Source organism: Lupinus angustifolius, chromosome LG16 (genome assembly GCF_001865875.1).
Source record: "Lupinus angustifolius cultivar Tanjil chromosome LG16, LupAngTanjil_v1.0, whole genome shotgun sequence".
NCBI lineage: Eukaryota > Viridiplantae > Streptophyta > Magnoliopsida > Fabales > Fabaceae > Lupinus > Lupinus angustifolius.
In genome coordinates, this window is record NC_032024.1 from 2,472,136 (window position 1) to 2,492,209 (window position 20,074).

Genomic DNA, 20,074 nt, shown 5'->3' on the forward strand with positions numbered 1-20,074 from the left:
TTTTTCGAATTCAGACTTGGTCATAGATCCGACCCCAACCTGACCATAAATGTTGACCGGGTCAGTCTTTAAACCCGAACACATACCTGATTAATTATAATATATATCATATTTAGATAAAATCTTCTTAATATTATTTATTATTATGGATATGTGATTTTACATATCAAATGATATATGTATATATTGTTAATCATATATATAAGATGAAAAATTAGAAAATCAATTATACATTCGATCAAAGAGATGTTATTAATATGTACATAATTGAATAAAGACATATACAAACATGTTGATGAATAAATATGGGATGGGTCCAGGTCAGGTCATGCTTATCCCCTATTTGAACGCGACTCTAGGCCCGACCTTATTCAAATCTAATCAGTATTGTCCAAGCCGAGTGAGCGAGTAGCGTTAGGTCCTACTCACCTCAAGTATAATATGTATGCATTGTCCGTATAACGAATGAGAAAAAGTTATGTTCTCATATTAAGATATAAGTTATCTCATCTAGTCATTTATTTGTATTACATTTTTAAAGAATTAATAATAAGTGATAGAAAATATTCTAAAACTTACAAAATGTGCATGTATATTTTTTTCTTCTGTTTAGTGAATGTGACATAACGTGTGGGTATTATAACATTATTTATGACCTGTAGTTTATGATTTACAACTTAATTTGAGTAAGAAGAAAAAAGACTACGTGACCCTTTTACATAAGAAGATAATTTGTATGATGAGATATTATTTGATCAACTCATTCAATAAGTTTTTTAAATTTACTTCACATTTTTATCCTCAATTTTAAAAATATTTAATGATTTATATCTATTTGACTAAACAAATTTCCCTATAATTAATAAAATTGATGTCAATGATATGGAGTAAGTGGATTACCTTCATATTATTTTACATAGAACAGAAAATGGTGTGTGGCTTGTATAAATTGAAATGAATCGTGTTCTCCATTTCCGTCATCCTCTACGAGCACTCTTTGCTTCAAACCCTAAGCTTCAATTCACATTCCCAATCTCACCCGTTCTTCATTCCAATTCACACTCACAAACACGGTAATAGTTTTCTCCTATCTCTCTTTTTTCTCAACTTCATTTCTTTTTTGCTTTCATTCACTGTGTTACTTACTTTCAGCATGAATTCCAATTTACATAACGATCAACCTCAAATTTCATCTCTTCCCACTCCCAATCAAGGTATACATCTACCAATTCACATTTATATTGTATTTTTCATAATCTCATTTCGATATTGTTTTATTTTTTATATTTTTTTATTAGATTTATCAATTAAGAAGTGTGTACCATGCAATACGAAGGAATTGCGACCCATGACTAGTGACGCAGCACATACTCTCATTCAACAGGTTTATGTTATGCTATCAATTTGTTGAATGACACATCTTTGTCACTCTATGTGCTTATACATAAACAACTTTTCAATTTAATCCCTATATGTGCAATTGTTTTCAATTTGATCCTTGTCATTTATTGTTGTAATAACACTTGTAGTTCAAGTAGAAGGATTAAATTGAAAATGATTTTTCACTTGAAACTTAAAAGACCAAAGTGAAAACATGATTGCCAGGTACCACTAATAGGGGGAAATATATTATATGTTTGGTCCCTGCATGTAATAATCATTATCAATTTTGTCCCTATACTTCAAATTCAAGAAATTGTGTTGTAACTACTGTAAATGACAAATCAGCTTGAAAACAATTGCACCCATGGGGACTGAATTAAAACATTATTACGTATTGGGATAAGTTGAAAACCAGCATCAGATAAAGGATTGAAGTAAACATTACCATATTGTATAATATTTATCTTCTGGCTCTGTTATTCAGTATTGACATTCCGTGGCCAGGTTTCCCAGTGGAATTTGGTAAATGAAGGTGATATGTTGAAGCTGAGAAGGTCATGGAAAGTGAAGACTTTTACCAAAGGATTGGAATTTTTCAGAAGAATAGCTGAGCTTGCTGAAGCTGAAGGTCTCATGTTCTTTCTCTATTTTATTTTTCTTTTTTAAAAAACAATCATCTATAGCATTATGTTGTGTGTGTAGTTTATAGACAGAACATGAGCACATGAAAAAAGAGTAAAAAGTAGAACATTTCGGTTCTACTAAAATGGGTGGAAGCAGAAGCATCATGTTTGTCCTGTTTCTTTCTGTTTTTTTTCTGCGCCAAATGCTACCTTTATTGATGTTACAGGAAACATAAAGTGTAACCAAGATGTTTAAAATGCAGGTCATCATCCGGATCTTCACCTTGTTGGTTGGAATAATGTTACTATCGAGATTTGGACTCATGCAGTTGGTATGAATTATTTGTTATTCCAATTTTGTAACCAATGTTAGTGTATGAGAATATCTGTAGGTTATCTGATTGCATGAACTGACGTTTAGTGAAATTAAAGGACAATTGATGCCCTGAACACATATAACATTGTGGTCAAAATCAGTAGTATACTTCTGGGCATTATTCATGTGATCTTTATCCAAATTGATGACAGTTTATCTGGCATTACATATCCATCTGTTAAATTAACCTGAATATTTAGGATTTTTTGCCTTAATACTCAGAAAGCAGAAGAGATTTTCTCCCCGTCCGGTGAGAAAATAAAATTGGCATTGACGACTGGCGCTTTTATGAAAATTGTCTATTGACTTAGTGAGTTTGGTGCACAGACTGTTTAAACTTTGTATCACATGTTTCCCTCCAGCAGCCTCTATCCCTCGACATTAGCATCTCATTGTGGTATTGTGATACTGCTAGTAGAAGGAAGGCAGAATAGGAATTATTGTCTTATGTTTCATCTTTTCATCCATGAGAATGTGGTTAACATGAGGGAAATTAGATGGGAAAAATGCCCACACAGAGAGAGACTTGAATTTGTTGGGTCTATATCTGTACCATAGTTATCTCAATTGCATCTTTGTTGGTTATATGTATTTGCATTTTATATCTCTTTCAAATATGTCATTTCTTTATACCAAATTTTGGGCATTCTTCAAAGTAATCTATGTTCATGTAGGTGGGCTGACAGAGAATGACTTCATACTTGCTGCTAAGATCGATGAGCTTAATTTGCATGACTTACTAAGACGTTCTGATAAATAAATATCCGTGTAAAGAGGAAGTTGTAGACATTCCAGTGTTAGCAAGATTTTTGTTATTTAATGAAAATGTTGGCAAGAATTATTATGTTGTTGTCTGATTTCAATGAGTTTGTTCTTTGTGAGGGAGTCTATCAGATGGCACAATTTGTGTGTTTAGGAGTAGCAGCTGCACATCGATGTGATGATTTTACATGATCATTTGGTCTCTACAGATTCATCCTGTATTCAATTTATGAATGGCACTGGTGGCCAATAAAGTGTGAAATGACAAAGAGTGATGCCATGTATTAGATGATATTTGTTATTTGTATTGTGGCACAATAGGCCCCACTCTAAAAAAAGTATGTATCAAGCAGGGACCAAAGCTGCTCGAGCAACTATTATTTGCCTCCATTTGCCTCAATTTGGAGGTTCTTACTTCTTAAGATAGATTCTTTTAAGGGCACACCCAATAGCGTTCTTGAAGTTTTAAAGAGATGTCCCAAGATTAGGGATTTAAGCTTAGCCTACTCTTCAAGGGTTGAACTATAGTTACATGGTTTGCTGTACTAGTTTTGGTGCATGGTAGTTTGTCACTTTTTATTACTAAACTTAAGGGAGTGATAAATTTAATTTTATATTGTATACCATAACAAACTTGTGTCTATTATAAATTGAGATGGAATCAGACAATCATAGGAGACTTGTGTCTACATAATGATCATATTATGTATAAACTTTTCATATCTTCATTCAAGAATTTTATAAATTAAATTATATTATATATATTTACATACCTCAGGTTCAAGATTATGAAAATTATGCAGAATTTTAATGAATTATACTAAAAGTATAATAAACCTTCTTACCCATTACTATGCCTTTTAGCTTTTCTTTTGGTAATAAAGGAAATTTAATAATACAAAAAAATTGACCATAAAATCAAACAATAGGTGAGACTCTAATTATGTCACATGTAATTATGTTAGAAAAATAAAATAAATATAAAATTAATAGGGTCTTTTATCTCATATTAGACCCTATAAATTGTGTAAGATACCTTAAGTGTTAATTACCAGAAAGCCAAGAATGTTACTGGTTTTTTTCTACAAAAGAAACATAAATCAAAGAAACATATGAGTGGCATATAGGTTTTTTCTACAAAAGAAACATAAATCAAAGAAACATATGAGTGGCATATAGGTTAATAGAGTTTTTGTAAATTGAGATAATATAATGTAATTTGTTAAAATATTGAAGAACAAAATTAGAAAGCGAATTATTAAAAACTATTTTCACTTTCTAAATACTACTTGGAATAACTTTATGAAAAGTAGCTTTCAAATATTACAATTTTTTTTTAAATGCTACAAATACTTTAAATTTTTATTTACCGTTATCTCTAATAACTTTTTGAATCACTCAAAAAGTTACAAACTCAGTAACAATTTGAGCTAGTCTAGTTCAAAAGTATAAAATTTTAAAAAATAAAATAAAATAAAGAAGTAATTTTAAAATGAGATATTTTGTGAAGAAGGAAATATATAGAAGTAGAACAATAGAAGATTGTTGAGGAATCTTATGCTTAGAAAACAGAAAATATAGTAAGTGAGAAAGGTTGTGAGGTTTTAAAACACTCTCTGATTCTTCCATTGATCTCCTCAAAACACACAAAACAATAACAATGTCTCTTCAAGACAGAAACAAGTGTTGAAATCCTTTGATCACTAGTAGCCCAACAGATATTTAAACTGTTATCTTATGGAGACAATGGGGACTTACTTTTGAACATCCTTCGATCCTCTCTCACTATCCCCGACCAAACACAACCGTGGATGAACTTGACGCGCTTCTGCATGTTATTTCAGAGTCATCGTTATCCCTTCAATCTCTTGATATCTCCCACCATACATCAATTCCTGTTAATGGGTTTCGAGATTTGGGTAAAAAGATGAAAACTTTGAACTCTCTTAGTTTTATTAACATTTCTTCTCTATCAATTGAAGAGCTTCATGTTAATTGCATTGCCCGTGGTCTCATTTCTGAATTCAGCATAAAGACTTTGTCTTTGGCTCTTCCCAAACTGCGAAAGATCAATTTCTCTGGTAATTGTTTCTTTAAGAATGTGTCACTGTTTCATCTTTGTAGAATTCTGAGTTTCTTGAACAAGTCATGTTCATGTTATAGAAGTAGAATGTATACTTCTGATACATGTTATAGAAGTAGAAGCCATTTAATAGTGCTTGCTAATTCCCCTTTATGATAACAATAAAAACAGAGAGAATAAAATTTTTAAGAAGAGAAATGAAAAATAATAAATTATTCATAAAAATATTAAAAATCTAATAAAAAGAACCATCAATTCTTATAGTATTTATAAAAGTAATCTATTGGGCCTGAGCCCATGTTGGCGTGAAGTTTACGTTGACTTGGCTTTATAAATAGTCGTTGGTGTTGCGTGTTAGAGAGAACAGACAAAGAGAGAGAAGAGACAAAGAGAGAGAACTTGTGGCAACTCTATATGTGTTTGTTTTGAAGCAATTGAGGAATTCCTTATTCTGTGTTTGTTTTGAAGCAATATAGAGGTAATCCAATTCTTTTCTGGTGGTGACTTTTCTTACCTATTTTTTTCTCTTTTTTCTTTCTAGTTCTTCCTTGATGTTGCATCTTCTTCAAGCAATTCAAAATCCTAGAATCTTGAGGCAAAGTTTATTCTGTTCTTGATTTCCCGACAACTGTGACTTGTGCATGTAATGAAAAAACTGATGAAAATTGAAAACCCTCAAATTCTAGAGTCACTTTTTGTACATGAGTTACATGCTTCACTTTGTTCTTGCCTTTCTTGAAAATGCTTGAATCTTGAATAGATATTGCTTTTCTTAAAAATCCTTGAAACTTAGAATAAATATAGAATTTGATGAATTTGTGTCATACTCTGCCCATTTTTAAGTGCTACGAATTTCTCACTTCTCTTTCTTTCTAGACTTTCAATCTTATTAACAAACTCTAATGGAATAACATTATCAATTATTATAGAATGTTTGTTCTTGATGGGTTGAAATTGTGGTTAGACAATCTTTATTTGTGCACCGCAACTCTCTTCATCTTCTTCGTTCAAAATCCAAAATACACAAAATAAAAAATTGTTGGACCAATTGAGTAGTTTTGCCTATTATCATTCTTTGTTTGGCACTTGGTATTTTTTTTTTTATTGCCTATTCCTTTGCTTTCTGTAATCTTAGCAATGGACTTTGTAATGGGGGATGATTGAACCGAGAACATTAAGGTAAATGCCCAAATTTTGGATGCAAAATGAATGCATGAAAAGTAATGTAATTATGTCAGAATAATTATTTGGATGATGAATGATGTGTATATCTTTACATAGTTTCCTGGATTCATCAAATATGTTACATCTTCGTACAAATTTCCCTCCCAATTTCTTATTTGAATGTTTAGTCTGATTAGGTTATTTTGTTTCTTTTGCTAAGCATTTTCAAATCAGCACAATGAGTTGAGGTAGATAAGTAGGCACATCACATTATACTGATCGAAGGTTTTCGTAGTGATTGAGGTAGTCAAAGACGAAGAAGTAAGTTATTTATTCTTATGGTGTATTAAGAGAGCACAATGAGTTGCTTACCTATATATATAAAAAGGTTATTTTGAGACACAAATATGACAATAGAGTTTCATTAATTTCAGCTAACATTGAATTGTCATTGCTATAAAGCTTAGAGAAAAAGAATTTGTTAATTGAGAATGGTGAAAATAAGAATTAAAGAACTTCCAGTTCATTCCATATAGATGTAATATATTAAATCTTAGAAAATTATTTAATAACTCATTTATATACAATGTTATTAAAACCGTATCGGTTATCAAACCGGTTGGGTTTAGGGTTTGGGTTTTGGGTTTTGGGTTTTGGGTTTTGGGTTTTGGGTTTTGGGTTTAGGGTTTAGGGTTTTGGGTTTTGGGTTTAGGGTTTTGGGTTTAGGGTTTAGGGTTTAGGGTTTAGGGTTTAGGGTTTAGGGTTTAGGGTTTAGGGTTTACTCAGGGCTCAGGGGCCAGGGGCCAGGGGCCAGGGCTCAGGGGCCAGGGGCCAGGGGCCAGGGCTCAGGGCTCAGGGCTCAGGGCTCAGGGCTCAGGGCTCAGGGCGCAGGGCCCAGGGCCCAGGGCCCAGGGCCCAGGGCCCAGGGCGCAGGGCTCAGGGCTCAGGGCTCAGGGCTCAGGGCTCTTTGTACTCTTAAGCATTTACTTGTATCAATTGCCTTTTGTAGCTAGTTGTTGTAACTTTCCTTTTTTAGTAAAACTGTTTCTGTTAAAACAGTTAGGAAATGCTATAAATAGAAAGGTAACTGTTTTTCAGAATTCAGTTCATAATCTGAAAAACAGAATCCTTCTCTCTTGTAATCTTCTTCCCAAAGTCAATAATAATTCGGAGTTCTCTCTATTTAAAGGAGATTCCCTTTTTCTCAATCATTTCTTCAAATTTCTTAACAAATTCCTAGAAACCTCCTTCCTCCTTAACATTTAGGGTTTAGGGTTTAGGGTTGAGGGTTTAGGGTTTACTCTCGAACGAAGTCTCTGGATTTGTCTTACAATTCATGGCTGTGGGATGGAAGCATCAAGATATTTGCCTCCATTTGCCCCAATTTAGAGGTTCTTAATTTAGATTCTTTGAAGGGCCAAGCTGAATAGCATTCTTGAAGTTTCAAAGAGATGTCCTAAGATTAGGGATTTGAGCGTAGCCGACTGTTCTAGAGTGGAGCTGCTATTTGGCATGATGAACTTCCAATGTCCCAATTTGGAGGTGTTGAAATTGTCACGTTCTATCATTGATGATGAATCACTCTTTATGATGTCAAAGAGGTGTCATAAGCTCCTACATTTGGATTTAGAAAATTGTTCTAAGATCACAACAAAGGGAGTGATACAGGTGGTAAAAAGCTGCAAACAACTGAGAAAGATAAAGTTGACTTGATGTCAAGGAGTTTTTGCTTGCAAGGTACTTTCAAGGCCATCATTGAAGATACTTGGTTGAGATTCCATTTTGTTTCTGGGAAAACTTGCTCTAAGTTATATATTGAATACCATTTGGACTTTTGCTTCATATCTTGAAGGATCCATTTGTGAATTGAGTTTTGGAGGGGAAGGGAAGACTACATAGTTATGAAATATACTTATAAGATAACTTTGAAAGCTTCCATTTCCCTTCTCCTCTAAAATCCAATTTGCAAATAGACCCTAAATGAACGCTTTTGTTTTCAACTCTTGCTAAAAATAATATGATATCTATTTTAAGTTTTGTACAGTCATTTTTTATCTGTAGCATCAGATAGACCTATGGTTGTGAACAATTGGTGCAAATGGTATTGGACAAATCATGAATTAGGAGTTCCAAAATTTTAAATCTTTCTTTGTTTGTAAGTGGAGTAAAATTTTTTTGTGTGAAAACAGATGAAGAGTTTGGGCACATCTTTTTATTCCTGAGATAAAAGAGAAGTGTAAGTGGACATAAGGTACTTAGAATGTATGAAATCATATTTTGAATATATTATTTGCTTGTCACCACTGCCAATCTCCTATCTATTGTTTATACTAATCAATGGATGGTTCTAGGTTCCATTATATTCAAGGACTCCATTACTACCATGATAGGTCAGATGTTAGCAAGTGAAGATTGTGATGGACTGAAACAATGAATGAAGTTTAGTTTCTGAAGTTTGTGTTTTGATATTTTGCTAACTTTTTTATGGTTATTCTGAATGATTTGTGCCTATGAAGGCTGTTATGGAGAGCTAAAGTGAACAATTGTGCACTAAACTTAAAGAGAAATGAGGGAAGTGTATGAAACCATTTACATTTTCCATTGAGAAAGCAAGTCAAATAAAGCAGGGAATCACCATAACAATGAGAAAAAGAGTCAGCAATTACTACATCACCATCCACTAAGGTGGGAACAAATCCAATAGGGTTGAGCTTCAGAAACTCTAAACAAGTCAAACAAATGAGCCTCAAAGTATTACACTCCAACCCCATTTTCCTTTTCTTTTTCCTCATCAATTTGCAGTTTTATTTGTTACAAACATTAGCACAATATAAGAGTGATGGACCCATAAAAACAAATCCGGGTCAGAATGTTGGCCATTCAACAGATTAACTGCTTTGTACTCATGTTTTATCCCTGACAAATATTACAAACATAGCATGGTCAGAGGGATTCCAGCACATAGGTTTTATGCAAAAGACATGCACGTGATTATTTAACTATGCCTACGTACCAACGAGACGCTGGTCTAGTGCTGTAAGGCTTCATCAAATCCTCAGCTTTCATGTCTGCCTTGCTGCTAACAAATCAAAGGAGGTGGTGGTTGGTGGCATCAAGTTACATATATAACAGGGTGATGGAAGTACTAAGGTGGTGCTTGCTTCTACTTTTCTGTAGTTTAATTTCAATACCCTCCTCCATACCCAAAGATATTGGCAAGACAAAATTCTGTGCAGTTTTGCATGTCACTTTTTATTTTATTTATTAAAATAAAGTAATCAAATTTATTATACACTTTTTTTTGTAATGAAATTTATTATACACTAATTTCCCATAGGCTATGAATGAAAACTGAATATTCAATTATGGATGGAAGGGATGAAGTGAAATAAAATAAAATGGAACAAAATTATCATATTATTGTTTGTATACTTTATGTTGAAACAAAATATCTTAAAACAACCAACAATGTTTTGGTATAATGGTGTAAGACCTACTAAATCTCTAAATAGACTAAAAGACCAAATGTTTGATTTATAAGAACGACACTTGTTAGATTATGCGGTTTGAACAGATGAACCTTATAATAACAACCTTAAATTATGCCGTCAAGTAGGACTAGATTTTGATTACTGTTGACAAGTTGGATATCTTATCTGGTTAAGAAGCAAAGTCAAAGCAGGCAAAAATATCTTCAACATGTTTATAGATCCAATCCTGTTCATAACAACTCACCACACCACACAATGCTCAGTTTTCAGAAATTTCCTCTCTTTTTGTTGACAGTGTTGTTTCTGAGTCTTGGGTATGTATCAGGCAAGAAATGCATTGATAAGTGTGGACATGTTCATATTCAATTCCCATTTTATCTCAGAAATAGTAACACCACCACTTATCCTCATGGCTTTGATTTATCATGCACCCCTCAACATGAAACTATACTAAATCTACCAGCTATTCCAATAAATCTGTTCATCAAACGCATAGATTATCAAGCTCAGAAAATTGAAGTTTATGATCCTCACTCTTGTCTTCCAAGCCTTCTTCTAAACTTAACCAATTCATCAATATCTCCTTTTCAGTACAAATCACCAGATTATGATTCTGATATTGTTAAGCATAATGTTTCATTCTTTCACTGCTCTTCAACATATTCCTCTTCTTGTCCAATTTTGCAACTTGAATCTGATGGAGATTTCGTTGATTCTGGAATAGTATCTTGTACTAAGGAGCTTGATGTTTTATCAGTTGGGTGGTTGCTTTCTTACAATGATCCTGATACTTTGCTTTTGGGCTGGTCGAAGCCGGATTGTACTTCGTGTGCAACACATGGCATGAAATGTAGATTCAAGAACAATGGTACTAGTGGTGAAACTGAATGTTTCATCTGCAAAACAAACAAGTTAGCAACATCAGCTATTGTACTAATTTCTGCAGGTATGTAACTGTCTTAACTGTTTTGTATTGAATATGACTTGTTTCGTTGGCAACCGTTATATGTACAACAAGTAATTTGCATTACAAAGTCGAAGTAATTTCGGATTACTATTGAAGATTAAAAGATTTTTCGCAAACAGGGGTGATAATTGGTTTTATGCTGTTGATGCTGTTGGTGATTGCATTGCTTTACATGTATCGGTATTTTAAGATGAGAGGGGATGATCAGACTAGGATTGAAAAGTTCTTGGAGGATTATCGGGCGATGAAGCCTACAAGGTTCACTTATGCTGATATTAAGAGAATAACTGCTAGTTTTAAGGAAAGTTTAGGGGAAGGAGCTCACGGAGGCGTATTCAAAGGTATGCTTTCCCAAGAAATTCTGGTTGCTGTGAAGATGCTCAATGAAACACAAGGAGATGGTAAGGATTTCATAAATGAAGTAGGGACTATGGGCAAAATCCATCATGTTAATGTCGTTCGTTTGCTTGGATTCTGCGCTGATGGATTTCACCGCGCTCTTGTCTACGATTTCTTTCCAAATGGTTCGCTGCAGAGATTCTTAGCTCCACCAGACAACAAGGAAGTTTTCCTTGGTTGGGAGAAGTTGCAACAAATTGCTCTTGGTGTCGCCAGAGGAATCGAGTATCTCCATCTAGGCTGCGATCATCGAATACTTCATTTCGACATCAATCCTCACAATGTGTTACTAGATGACAACTTCACTCCAAAGATTACCGATTTTGGACTCGCTAAATTGTGTCCTAAAAACCAAAGCACCGTATCCATGACAGCGGCTCGAGGAACCTTAGGCTACATTGCCCCTGAAGTTTTCTCACGAAACTTCGGGAACGTGTCGTATAAGTCAGACATTTACAGCTACGGAATGTTGCTACTAGAGATGGTTGGAGGCAAAAAGAATACAAATATATCAGCTGAGGAAACTAGTTTCCAAGTTCTATATCCAGAATGGATTCATAATTTGATTGAAGACAAAGATATACAAGTTAATATTGAGGATGAAGTAGATAGTAAAATTGCTAAGAAACTTGCCATTGTAGGACTTTGGTGCATTCAATGGAACCCAATTGATCGTCCATCCATAAAAACTGTGGTGCAAATGCTTGAAGGGGAAGGAGACAAATTAGTAGCACCTCCTACTCCTTTTGATTCAACTACTTCATCAAGATCAAATGTTCCAATAAGGCATATGAATTTTGAGCTAGAAGTTATTCATGAAATAGAGTAACCAAAAGTTATCAAATGTATACACTTAGTACTAGTAAGTAATAACAAAAGTTGTTTATAGTAAGATCTATTTCAACATGACTAGTCTATTACCTATATAAGCTTCATCAACCTACTAGTCTTGTATTGTTTTTAGATTCTTTTTTTGGTACTGCCAATGGTATCCTCTCACTCTGAGTAAGAAACTAATCTCTTTTGGGGTGTGTGACTGCTCTCTCAACAATTGTCACTCAGGAATCAAACATTTGACATTTTAATCTTTCTAGAGGTCTAATAGAGTCTTGTATCATTAGACCAACACCTTATTGATTTTAGATTCTTACATTATGCTTGAAGGATTATAGCATGACTTATTGAATAAGACTTATTTATTTCTTTTCTTTATGGTCAAAAAGCTATAGGGAGCTTCTGATTTTGAAAGAATATCCAATGTTATATAGTTTTGGAAATATGGGATTAAAGTTTCATACATGTTATGGCATTAGTAAATGAAAATTGTAATGCAAAAGGACCCTCAAAGTATTGTTGGGAATATGGATTCTCAATATTGAGTGCAAGTTAAGTTCATATATTAGGCTTCATTCTTTGTATACTCTTTAGTTTTCTACCAAGTCCTTATCAAAATTCAAAGCCCTATGAAGCTTATACAAAGTTTATATTATTTATTTGTTGAGATGAGCAGTCACAAACCCCAAAATAGATTAATCTTTTACTTAAAAGGGTAAGAAAATATTTTTGGTAGTATAAGAAAAAGTTTATATCATTCATTTTCCTTTTGTAATTTATTTTTGTTGAAAATCATCCCATACACCAAACTATTATAAGAGCTTTTAGAATTAATATATGCGAGATATCAGTATTTTTAATGCAAATTATAATGACTTTAAAATGTTATTATACTAAGCTCCAACGAAAAAGAGAAAAGAAAAAGATAAAATTCAACAACAAATCTAGTTATAATGAATAATAAATGTCCCAAAAATATGTCTTTAACCATCTTATTTAATAAATTTCTGATACTTAGTAAAAATTAATATATATTTTTAATTATTCAATATTTTAGTAGGTGTCCCAATTTTATAGGATTATGACATCATTATGGACAAGGTTAAAGAGCGTTTATTTTTGTTTCTCACATGTATCCTCACATCGAAGATAATCCTGTCTGAGCTGGGAACATCCACATGTATGTGGGGCTAACTCTTCCAATGAACATTGTTTCCATCCACAAGACTCGAACCCGAAACCTTACTTAAGAGGAATCAAACATGTACCACTTGAACCAACGTCCGTTGATGGTGGTTGAAGACAATTTAGGTGCATTTATGTAATTATACTAAGTCTAATGACATTCAATTTTAATACTTTTTACCCTTGCTACCAATAATATCCTTTTAACCAAACTAACAACCAATTGAGTTACCTTGTCACACTCACTTTCTTCCTTATCCTATTATATTGTAAGAAGATGCATGTGAAGGAGCTTAAACTCCGCGTGTTGACTACCATGAGGGTTTGGGTTCAGGGTGGGTGTGGTTTACCCGAACATAATATATTATCTTAAATCATATCTCATATGATATTCTGGGTTAATGAAAACAACACATGTCAGTTAAACTTTATTATTATTGTTGTTATTGTTTGTTTCATTATCATTGACATATAAAAATATATGAGATAAGATATGAGACGGATCTAAGACATAAAGATTTTTTGTTTGGGCATCCAATAACATTAAAGAAAGGGGAAAAGAGGGTAAATTTCACCTACAAATCTTTGAGTGTCCGCAAACCTTTTTTGGTTGGAAACAAAAAACTTATATTGTATTTCTTTGGTACTACGCTACGTTTGGTTCATTTGCAAAGCTTTATAACAAAAGAAAAATGGCATATTTGTCTTCCATGAAAGTTTGTAGTGAAGATAATATACATTTTTATTGTCTATGGAAAGAGTAGATATAAATAATGAAACTCATTGACCCCCTTGCATTTAATGGTGATAATAATTTAATATTAATGTGATAAGATTGTAATAGTTAGTTGGAATAGATGTTTCCCTTTCACCAATTGGGTGGTTCAAGATGGAGTAATAACAAAGTTAAAGTGGGTGAGAAAGTAACCCATCACCCATCACCCATTTAGTATAACAAACCTTTTTCCACAAAATTACACTCTTTTCTTTTTAAAGTTTGGATTAATTATATTCCATATTTTTAAATTATTGCAATAATACTAATAATAAAGGATTTTATGCTCACACAAGGAAGACAGGGTGTCCTTATCAATTGGTAGTGGGGTTGTCGGTGTCTTCAACAACCTAATTAATTTCATTATATAATATATAAAAGAGAAAAACATGTAAAAATAAACATAATACAAATAAATGGTGGAATATATATTCATTGTATATAAATTTTTACATTGTAATTAAATATTATATTCTATATAAATAATTATATGCACTGTTAATGTAAAAATTTCTGTGTATCACCATACTTATTTAGATTACTTTTTGAACAATTAATGATAAAATTAAATACAATAACAATATAAAAACTCTTGAACCAATATAAAATACTCTTACACTTTAATTTATAAATGTTTTGATCTAAAAAGAATATAATAGTGATATAGTATATGAAAGGAGAATCCGAAGGCACATGGCATAATTGCAAGTGGTTATTACTATATTCCAGCTTTTCAAAGACAGCAAATGAAGCACCGTCACTACCTTCCAAGTTTCCACCTAATCAAATGGACTAATTACTTTATCAATCTTCCAATAAAAAATGCTTTTATTTTTAATTTTCCAAATAATAAAATCAAATAGAAATTGTTTTTATAGAAAATAGGATTAATATTATATTCTTATTTAAAAGTAACATGTAAATTTATGAAATTAACCTATATGTCACTTATAAATGCACCATAAGTTAAGTATTAACTAGCTATACTTGTTCAATTTTTATAAGCGTCATAAAAATTGTAGGCTATTTTCCTAAGAAAGTATGTAATTCATCTTAATATATATATATACGAGAAAAATAATATATGCCTTAATTGTGTAAAAGGGTTTACGTTTTCCAATATCACAAATATTCCCTCGTTAAAAGTAATACATATGGTGACTAATAATATAATAATAGTATAAAAAGTTTATTGAACCAAATTTATTAATAAAACGTTAGTCTAATTATGTAAGATTCGCTATATTTTTAAAATAAATAAAATGTTAAGAGTTCAATTCCTAAGAGTGACACTTGCTGGAAAGAACAATCATATACTCTGAAAAAAATTAATTTCTTACCATAAGATAAAGGGAATGAGATAGTAATACCAACAAAATATAAATGAAATTGTAAACTATATAGTATATATACATAATAAATATAGAAAATTTCTATAATTTTTAAAAAAGGAAAGAACATGTAACAAACAACAACAATGGACCAATAACTTAATTAATCTAACTTCACTTACTATTCATAGACAAGAAACACAATAATATTAATATTATTAATAATAAGAGAGAGAAAGTGTATGTGTATGAGTTTCATAACTTATATATTTATAATATATACATGTTTCTTATGTTATTGTTCTTCTCTCACTAACAACACTCTCATAACATAACATAACACAAAACATTTACTTGTTCTTCAACACTGTCGGTGCCAATTACATAAAACCATGTACGGTCGAGATCCATGGGGTGGCCCACTTGAGATTAACGCCGCCACTGACTCCGCCACCGACGACGACCGCAGCCGCAACCTCCAAGACCTTGACAGAGCTGCACTTTCTCGACCACTCGATGAGACACAACAAAGCTGGCTCCTAGGACCCTCCGAACAGAAGAAGAAGAAGTATGTTGATCTTGGTTGCATCATTGTTAGTCGAAAGATCTTTGTTTGGACCATTGGGACTCTTCTATTTGCAGCTTTTGTTGCTGGTTTTGTTACTCTTATTGTTAAGACTGTTCCACGTCATCATCATAAGAATCCTCCTCCTGATAATTATACACTTGCTCTTCATAAGGCTCTTATGTTCTTCAATGCTCAAAGATGTAAGCTTTTTTGTGTTTTCAGTATACCCTTTTTGTCTTTTGCTGTTTCTTCTTCTAGATCTTACTGTGTGGACTGTGGAGGTGTAGTCTTTTGGTTTCTATTTTTGGAATTCTGTTTTTAATCTCTTTCTTATTTAAGATTTGGAAAATTTAGTGATTTTTGAGTTGTTATTTATTATAATTGGAGTTCATCATGTGTTTTTATGGCATAGTTGATTTGGATCCTCTTTGTTGCTGAGAAGAGAAATAGACACAAATTGTTTTTTTTATGGATCTAGATAAGATTTATGAAATTCAGAGGCCAAGAGAGTTTAGAAGATCCAAATCCTGGCTAACACTAGTTTGAATTGTGATGATCAATCAACATGAGAATTAATTATAATTGAAGATCTTGGATGTTAATGATGTGTTTTGATGGAGTAGCACTCTTGTGAATTGTGATGATCAACATGAAAACAATTTTTTCAATTCAAATGATTTGGATTCTTTTTCTTTATTTGGTATTTATAAGCCGATGTTGTTCGTTCCATGTATCTGATCCACCCCGAGTGAGAAAAGACTTGTCGTAGTTGTTGTTTATATTTTTCTCTGATCCAACTACAGTGATGTTGTTTGATACTTTGATAGCTTCAGTAGATCTTAACTAGTAGAAAAATACTGCTTATTTTGAATGTATCTTATCTAATTTGATTGATCTGTGTTGTGTTGTGTGCAGCTGGGAAATTGCCTAGGCATAATAATGTGTCATGGAGAGGTAACTCTTGTATGCAAGATGGGAAGTCTAATGGTGTCTCATCTGCCATTAAGGATCTGGTGGGTGGATTTTATGATGCCGGTGATGCAATCAAGTTCAACTTCCCTCAAGCTTATGCCATGACCATGTTGAGCTGGAGTGTGATTGAATACAGTGCTAAATACGAAGCTGCTGGCGAGCTCGCACATGTTAAGGAGTTAATTAAATGGGGATCAGATTACTTCCTCAAGACCTTCAATAGTACTGCTGATTCCATTTCTACCCTTGCTGCACAGGTAACCTTACGATCAAGTTTTTAAATCTTGGTCTGCAACAGTTACAGATGTCGATATGTTAAGGTTTTGTAAGTCATCGAAATCGCATCGCGACCATAACTGACGCTGCGCCGGCCACATTTGCCCGAAACTGGCCATAACATCAAGGTTTTGGGAGTCCCCGAAACAGTGGCCGCTATTTAAAACCTAGAGTATGATAATTTTTTATATTTGTTGATTGTCTTTTTATGTTTATATATCTGTTTATTTTGTTAAGGCCCATTTGTTTAGTATTATCAAAAAAGTGATTTCTCCAAAACGTTTCTGGCAGAACCGTTTCTGCAGGAAGCTGAAAATTTCTGCTTCTCCTAAAATCTGTTGATAAACGTTCTTCATAAAGCCTCCAGCCAAACAGACATTTAGAAGCTTTTTTTTAAAGCAAAAACCTAAACATACATGACATTAATTATATTATATTGCTTTCAAGGGAAGAATCTTGCAATACTTTTGCATGTTCGAGAAAATATGATCAGTCAAATTTCTAGAGTATGCATATCATATATGCTTTTGCGCCTTCTTTGACAGGTTGGGACAGGAGATACTTCTGGAGGGAGTACAACTCCAAATGATCACTACTGCTGGATGCGTCCCGAGGACATCGATTATGATCGACCTGTAACCGAATGTCACAGTTGTTCTGATCTTGCTGCAGAAATGGCAGCTGCCTTAGCTTCTGCATCCATTGTTTTCAAAGACAACAAGGTCTATTCGAAGAAACTTGTTCATGGTGCCACAACACTCTTTAAGTTTTCAAGGGATCAGAGAGGCCGATATAGTGCAGGCAGTGCAGAAGCTTCTATTTTCTACAACTCCACTAGCTACTGGGATGAGTTTGTTTGGGGAGGGGCTTGGATGTATTATGCAACTGGAAATTCTTCGTACCTTAAGCTTGCTACTACTCCTGGCATAGCCAAGCATGCTGGTGCCTTCTGGGGAGGACCTGATTATGGTGTGTTTAGCTGGGATAACAAGCTTGCTGGTGCTCAGGTAATTTTGTCGAGTTTCTTTGTTATAACATGCTCGGCTTGACTCACTTTGTTTGTATATTAATTAATGTCAACGACAACAGAATGAAGTTAAAGTTTAAGCTTATTTTTCGTGAGTTCTGCTATGTCGTGCATTATTGCTTTGGGCAGATGTTCCTCTTGATTATATACAAAATCAATGTTTATTGATGTTTATGAACAATTGGGATGGATTGGTTCACACTGGTATAAGACTTAACACCAGCGATCTTGTTGATCAAACTATTGAATTTTAACTATCCAAGACATTGATGGTTTTGTGAGATCTTGAAAAAAGTTAAACATCAATAAGAATGGAATCAAGCAAGGAATGTTTGCTCCACAATTTTACCTTTCTCATTATTTGTCTTCAATGTTTTCTCTTTTGGCCTCCCTTAGATGTTCCCTTGAAAGAAGATCTTAATATAGTTGTCTTGTAGGTCATTCCCATAATGAACAAAATACATTTGACTAATTTGATCTTGTATTCTTGTGTTTAGGTTCTGCTGAGTCGTTTGAGGTTGTTCTTGAGTCCCGGGTATCCATATGAAGAAATTTTAAGGACCTTTCACAACCAGACCAGCATCGTCATGTGCTCCTACCTTCCGGTTTTCACAAGCTTCAATAGAACCAAAGGTAACAACTTTCACTTCAAACCTTTTGTAGAGCACCTGGATTCATGATTTTCCAATACCAAAGCTGATGCACATGTTGGTACTTTATGCACACAGGAGGGTTGATTCAATTGAACCATGGTAGGCCTCAGCCTCTCCAATATGTTGTCAATGCCGCCTTTTTGGCTGCCTTATACAGTGACTATCTCGAGGCTGCTGATACACCTGGATGGTATTGTGGACCAAATTTCTTTTCAACCGATGTTCTCCGTAACTTTGCCAAAACCCAGGTGTGTAATACTTTAATCCCTTTAAGCGGGACATCTATGGGATCTAACTCTTTCTCACATAACTCAAACTGAAATAACTGACTTATCTTGGCTAATTTTCTTTTCCCTTCTGTGGGTGTTTTGCAGATTAATTACATCCTTGGAAATAACCCTCGGAAAATGAGCTATGTCGTAGGTTTTGGTGATAAATATCCTAAACATGTCCACCATAGAGGCGCATCAATACCAAAGAATAAGGTTAAGTATAACTGTAAAGGTGGATGGAAATGGAGGGACTCATCAAAGCCAAATCCAAATACAATTGTTGGTGCCATGGTTGCTGGTCCTGACAAGCATGATGGTTTCCATGATGTTCGTTCAAACTACAACTACACAGAGCCAACTCTCGCCGGAAATGCTGGTTTAGTAGCAGCACTAGTGGCATTGTCAGGTGACAAAGGCACAAAGATTGACAAAAACACCATTTTCTCTGCTGTTCCGCCAATGTTTCCTACACCTCCACCGCCTCCGGCACCATGGAAACCATAAGGCGTCATGTCTTTTGCAATCTTTTTCGAGCAAGTACCGCAAATGACTGGAGTGCATTGGTAACTTTTTGCATTTTATTTCAACTGGAAGATCAACTTAATTTTGAAGAAAGCAGCTTGGAGACATGGAAGTAATGGAAACTAGCCTGGTTGTAGTTGGCCTGGTTCCAATGGTGGACTCAAGATTAGTATTAAGAATTGATAAAGTGGTACTTGAGAGTGTTTCAGTTTAATTTTTTATGTGTTATACATAGTGTATATGTATCAAAATCAAATCTTGTATTCTTTAAGTATGAAAACTGAACAGCTTGTAATTGTTTGACAGATTTATCTAATGTCTTACACTGTTACTCAACTTCTTTCCTTTCATCTGTCTTTTTCAAACCTTCATTCTATTCTGCAAGCTAGTAATTCATCTATTCTAAAAATG

The 20,074-nt window shown here is 33.6% G+C and overlaps 3 protein-coding genes and 1 long non-coding RNA gene across 4 annotated transcripts; all 4 read left to right on the forward strand.

Moving 5' to 3' along the window:
* On the forward strand, window positions 917–3,436 carry LOC109328910 (putative pterin-4-alpha-carbinolamine dehydratase). The gene is made up of 6 exons (XM_019562552.1): window positions 917–1,073; window positions 1,153–1,214; window positions 1,299–1,384; window positions 1,888–2,011; window positions 2,270–2,338; window positions 3,057–3,436. Exons 1-6 carry the CDS (start codon window positions 955–957, stop codon window positions 3,140–3,142), a joined length of 546 nt encoding a protein of 181 aa, XP_019418097.1. The 5' UTR covers window positions 917–954; the 3' UTR covers window positions 3,143–3,436.
* LOC109329151 lies at window positions 7,338–9,649 on the forward strand. Its single transcript, XR_002105523.1, has 3 exons — window positions 7,338–8,128; window positions 8,581–8,642; window positions 8,743–9,649. It is a non-coding gene; the product is annotated as an uncharacterized LOC109329151 (long non-coding RNA).
* Window positions 9,975–12,200, forward strand: LOC109330198 (rust resistance kinase Lr10-like). Its single transcript, XM_019564274.1, has 2 exons — window positions 9,975–10,828; window positions 10,969–12,200. Exons 1-2 carry the CDS (start codon window positions 10,138–10,140, stop codon window positions 12,075–12,077), a joined length of 1,800 nt encoding a protein of 599 aa, XP_019419819.1. The 5' UTR covers window positions 9,975–10,137; the 3' UTR covers window positions 12,078–12,200.
* LOC109329759 (endoglucanase 25-like) lies at window positions 15,715–19,875 on the forward strand. Its single transcript, XM_019563551.1, has 6 exons — window positions 15,715–16,141; window positions 16,857–17,170; window positions 17,735–18,196; window positions 18,714–18,849; window positions 18,945–19,117; window positions 19,244–19,875. Exons 1-6 carry the CDS (start codon window positions 15,766–15,768, stop codon window positions 19,643–19,645), a joined length of 1,863 nt encoding a protein of 620 aa, XP_019419096.1. The 5' UTR covers window positions 15,715–15,765; the 3' UTR covers window positions 19,646–19,875.

Bases quoted from the DNA above. Each gene is read 5' to 3' on its own strand.
- LOC109330198 (XM_019564274.1), top strand. From the start codon at position 10,138: ATGCTCAGTTTTCAGAAATTTCCTCTCTTTTTGTTGACAGTGTTGTTT. The intron at 10,829-10,968 runs GTATGTAACTGT...TTTCGCAAACAG, and splicing joins TATTGTACTAATTTCTGCAG to GGGTGATAATTGGTTTTATG.
- LOC109328910 (XM_019562552.1), top strand. From the start codon at position 955: ATGAATCGTGTTCTCCATTTCCGTCATCCTCTACGAGCACTCTTTGCT. The intron at 1,074-1,152 runs GTAATAGTTTTC...ACTTACTTTCAG, and splicing joins AATTCACACTCACAAACACG to CATGAATTCCAATTTACATA. The intron at 2,339-3,056 runs GTATGAATTATT...ATGTTCATGTAG, and splicing joins GATTTGGACTCATGCAGTTG to GTGGGCTGACAGAGAATGAC.
- LOC109329759 (XM_019563551.1), top strand. From the start codon at position 15,766: ATGTACGGTCGAGATCCATGGGGTGGCCCACTTGAGATTAACGCCGCC. The intron at 17,171-17,734 runs GTAACCTTACGA...CTTCTTTGACAG, and splicing joins TTTCTACCCTTGCTGCACAG to GTTGGGACAGGAGATACTTC. The intron at 18,850-18,944 runs GTAACAACTTTC...TTATGCACACAG, and splicing joins AAGCTTCAATAGAACCAAAG to GAGGGTTGATTCAATTGAAC.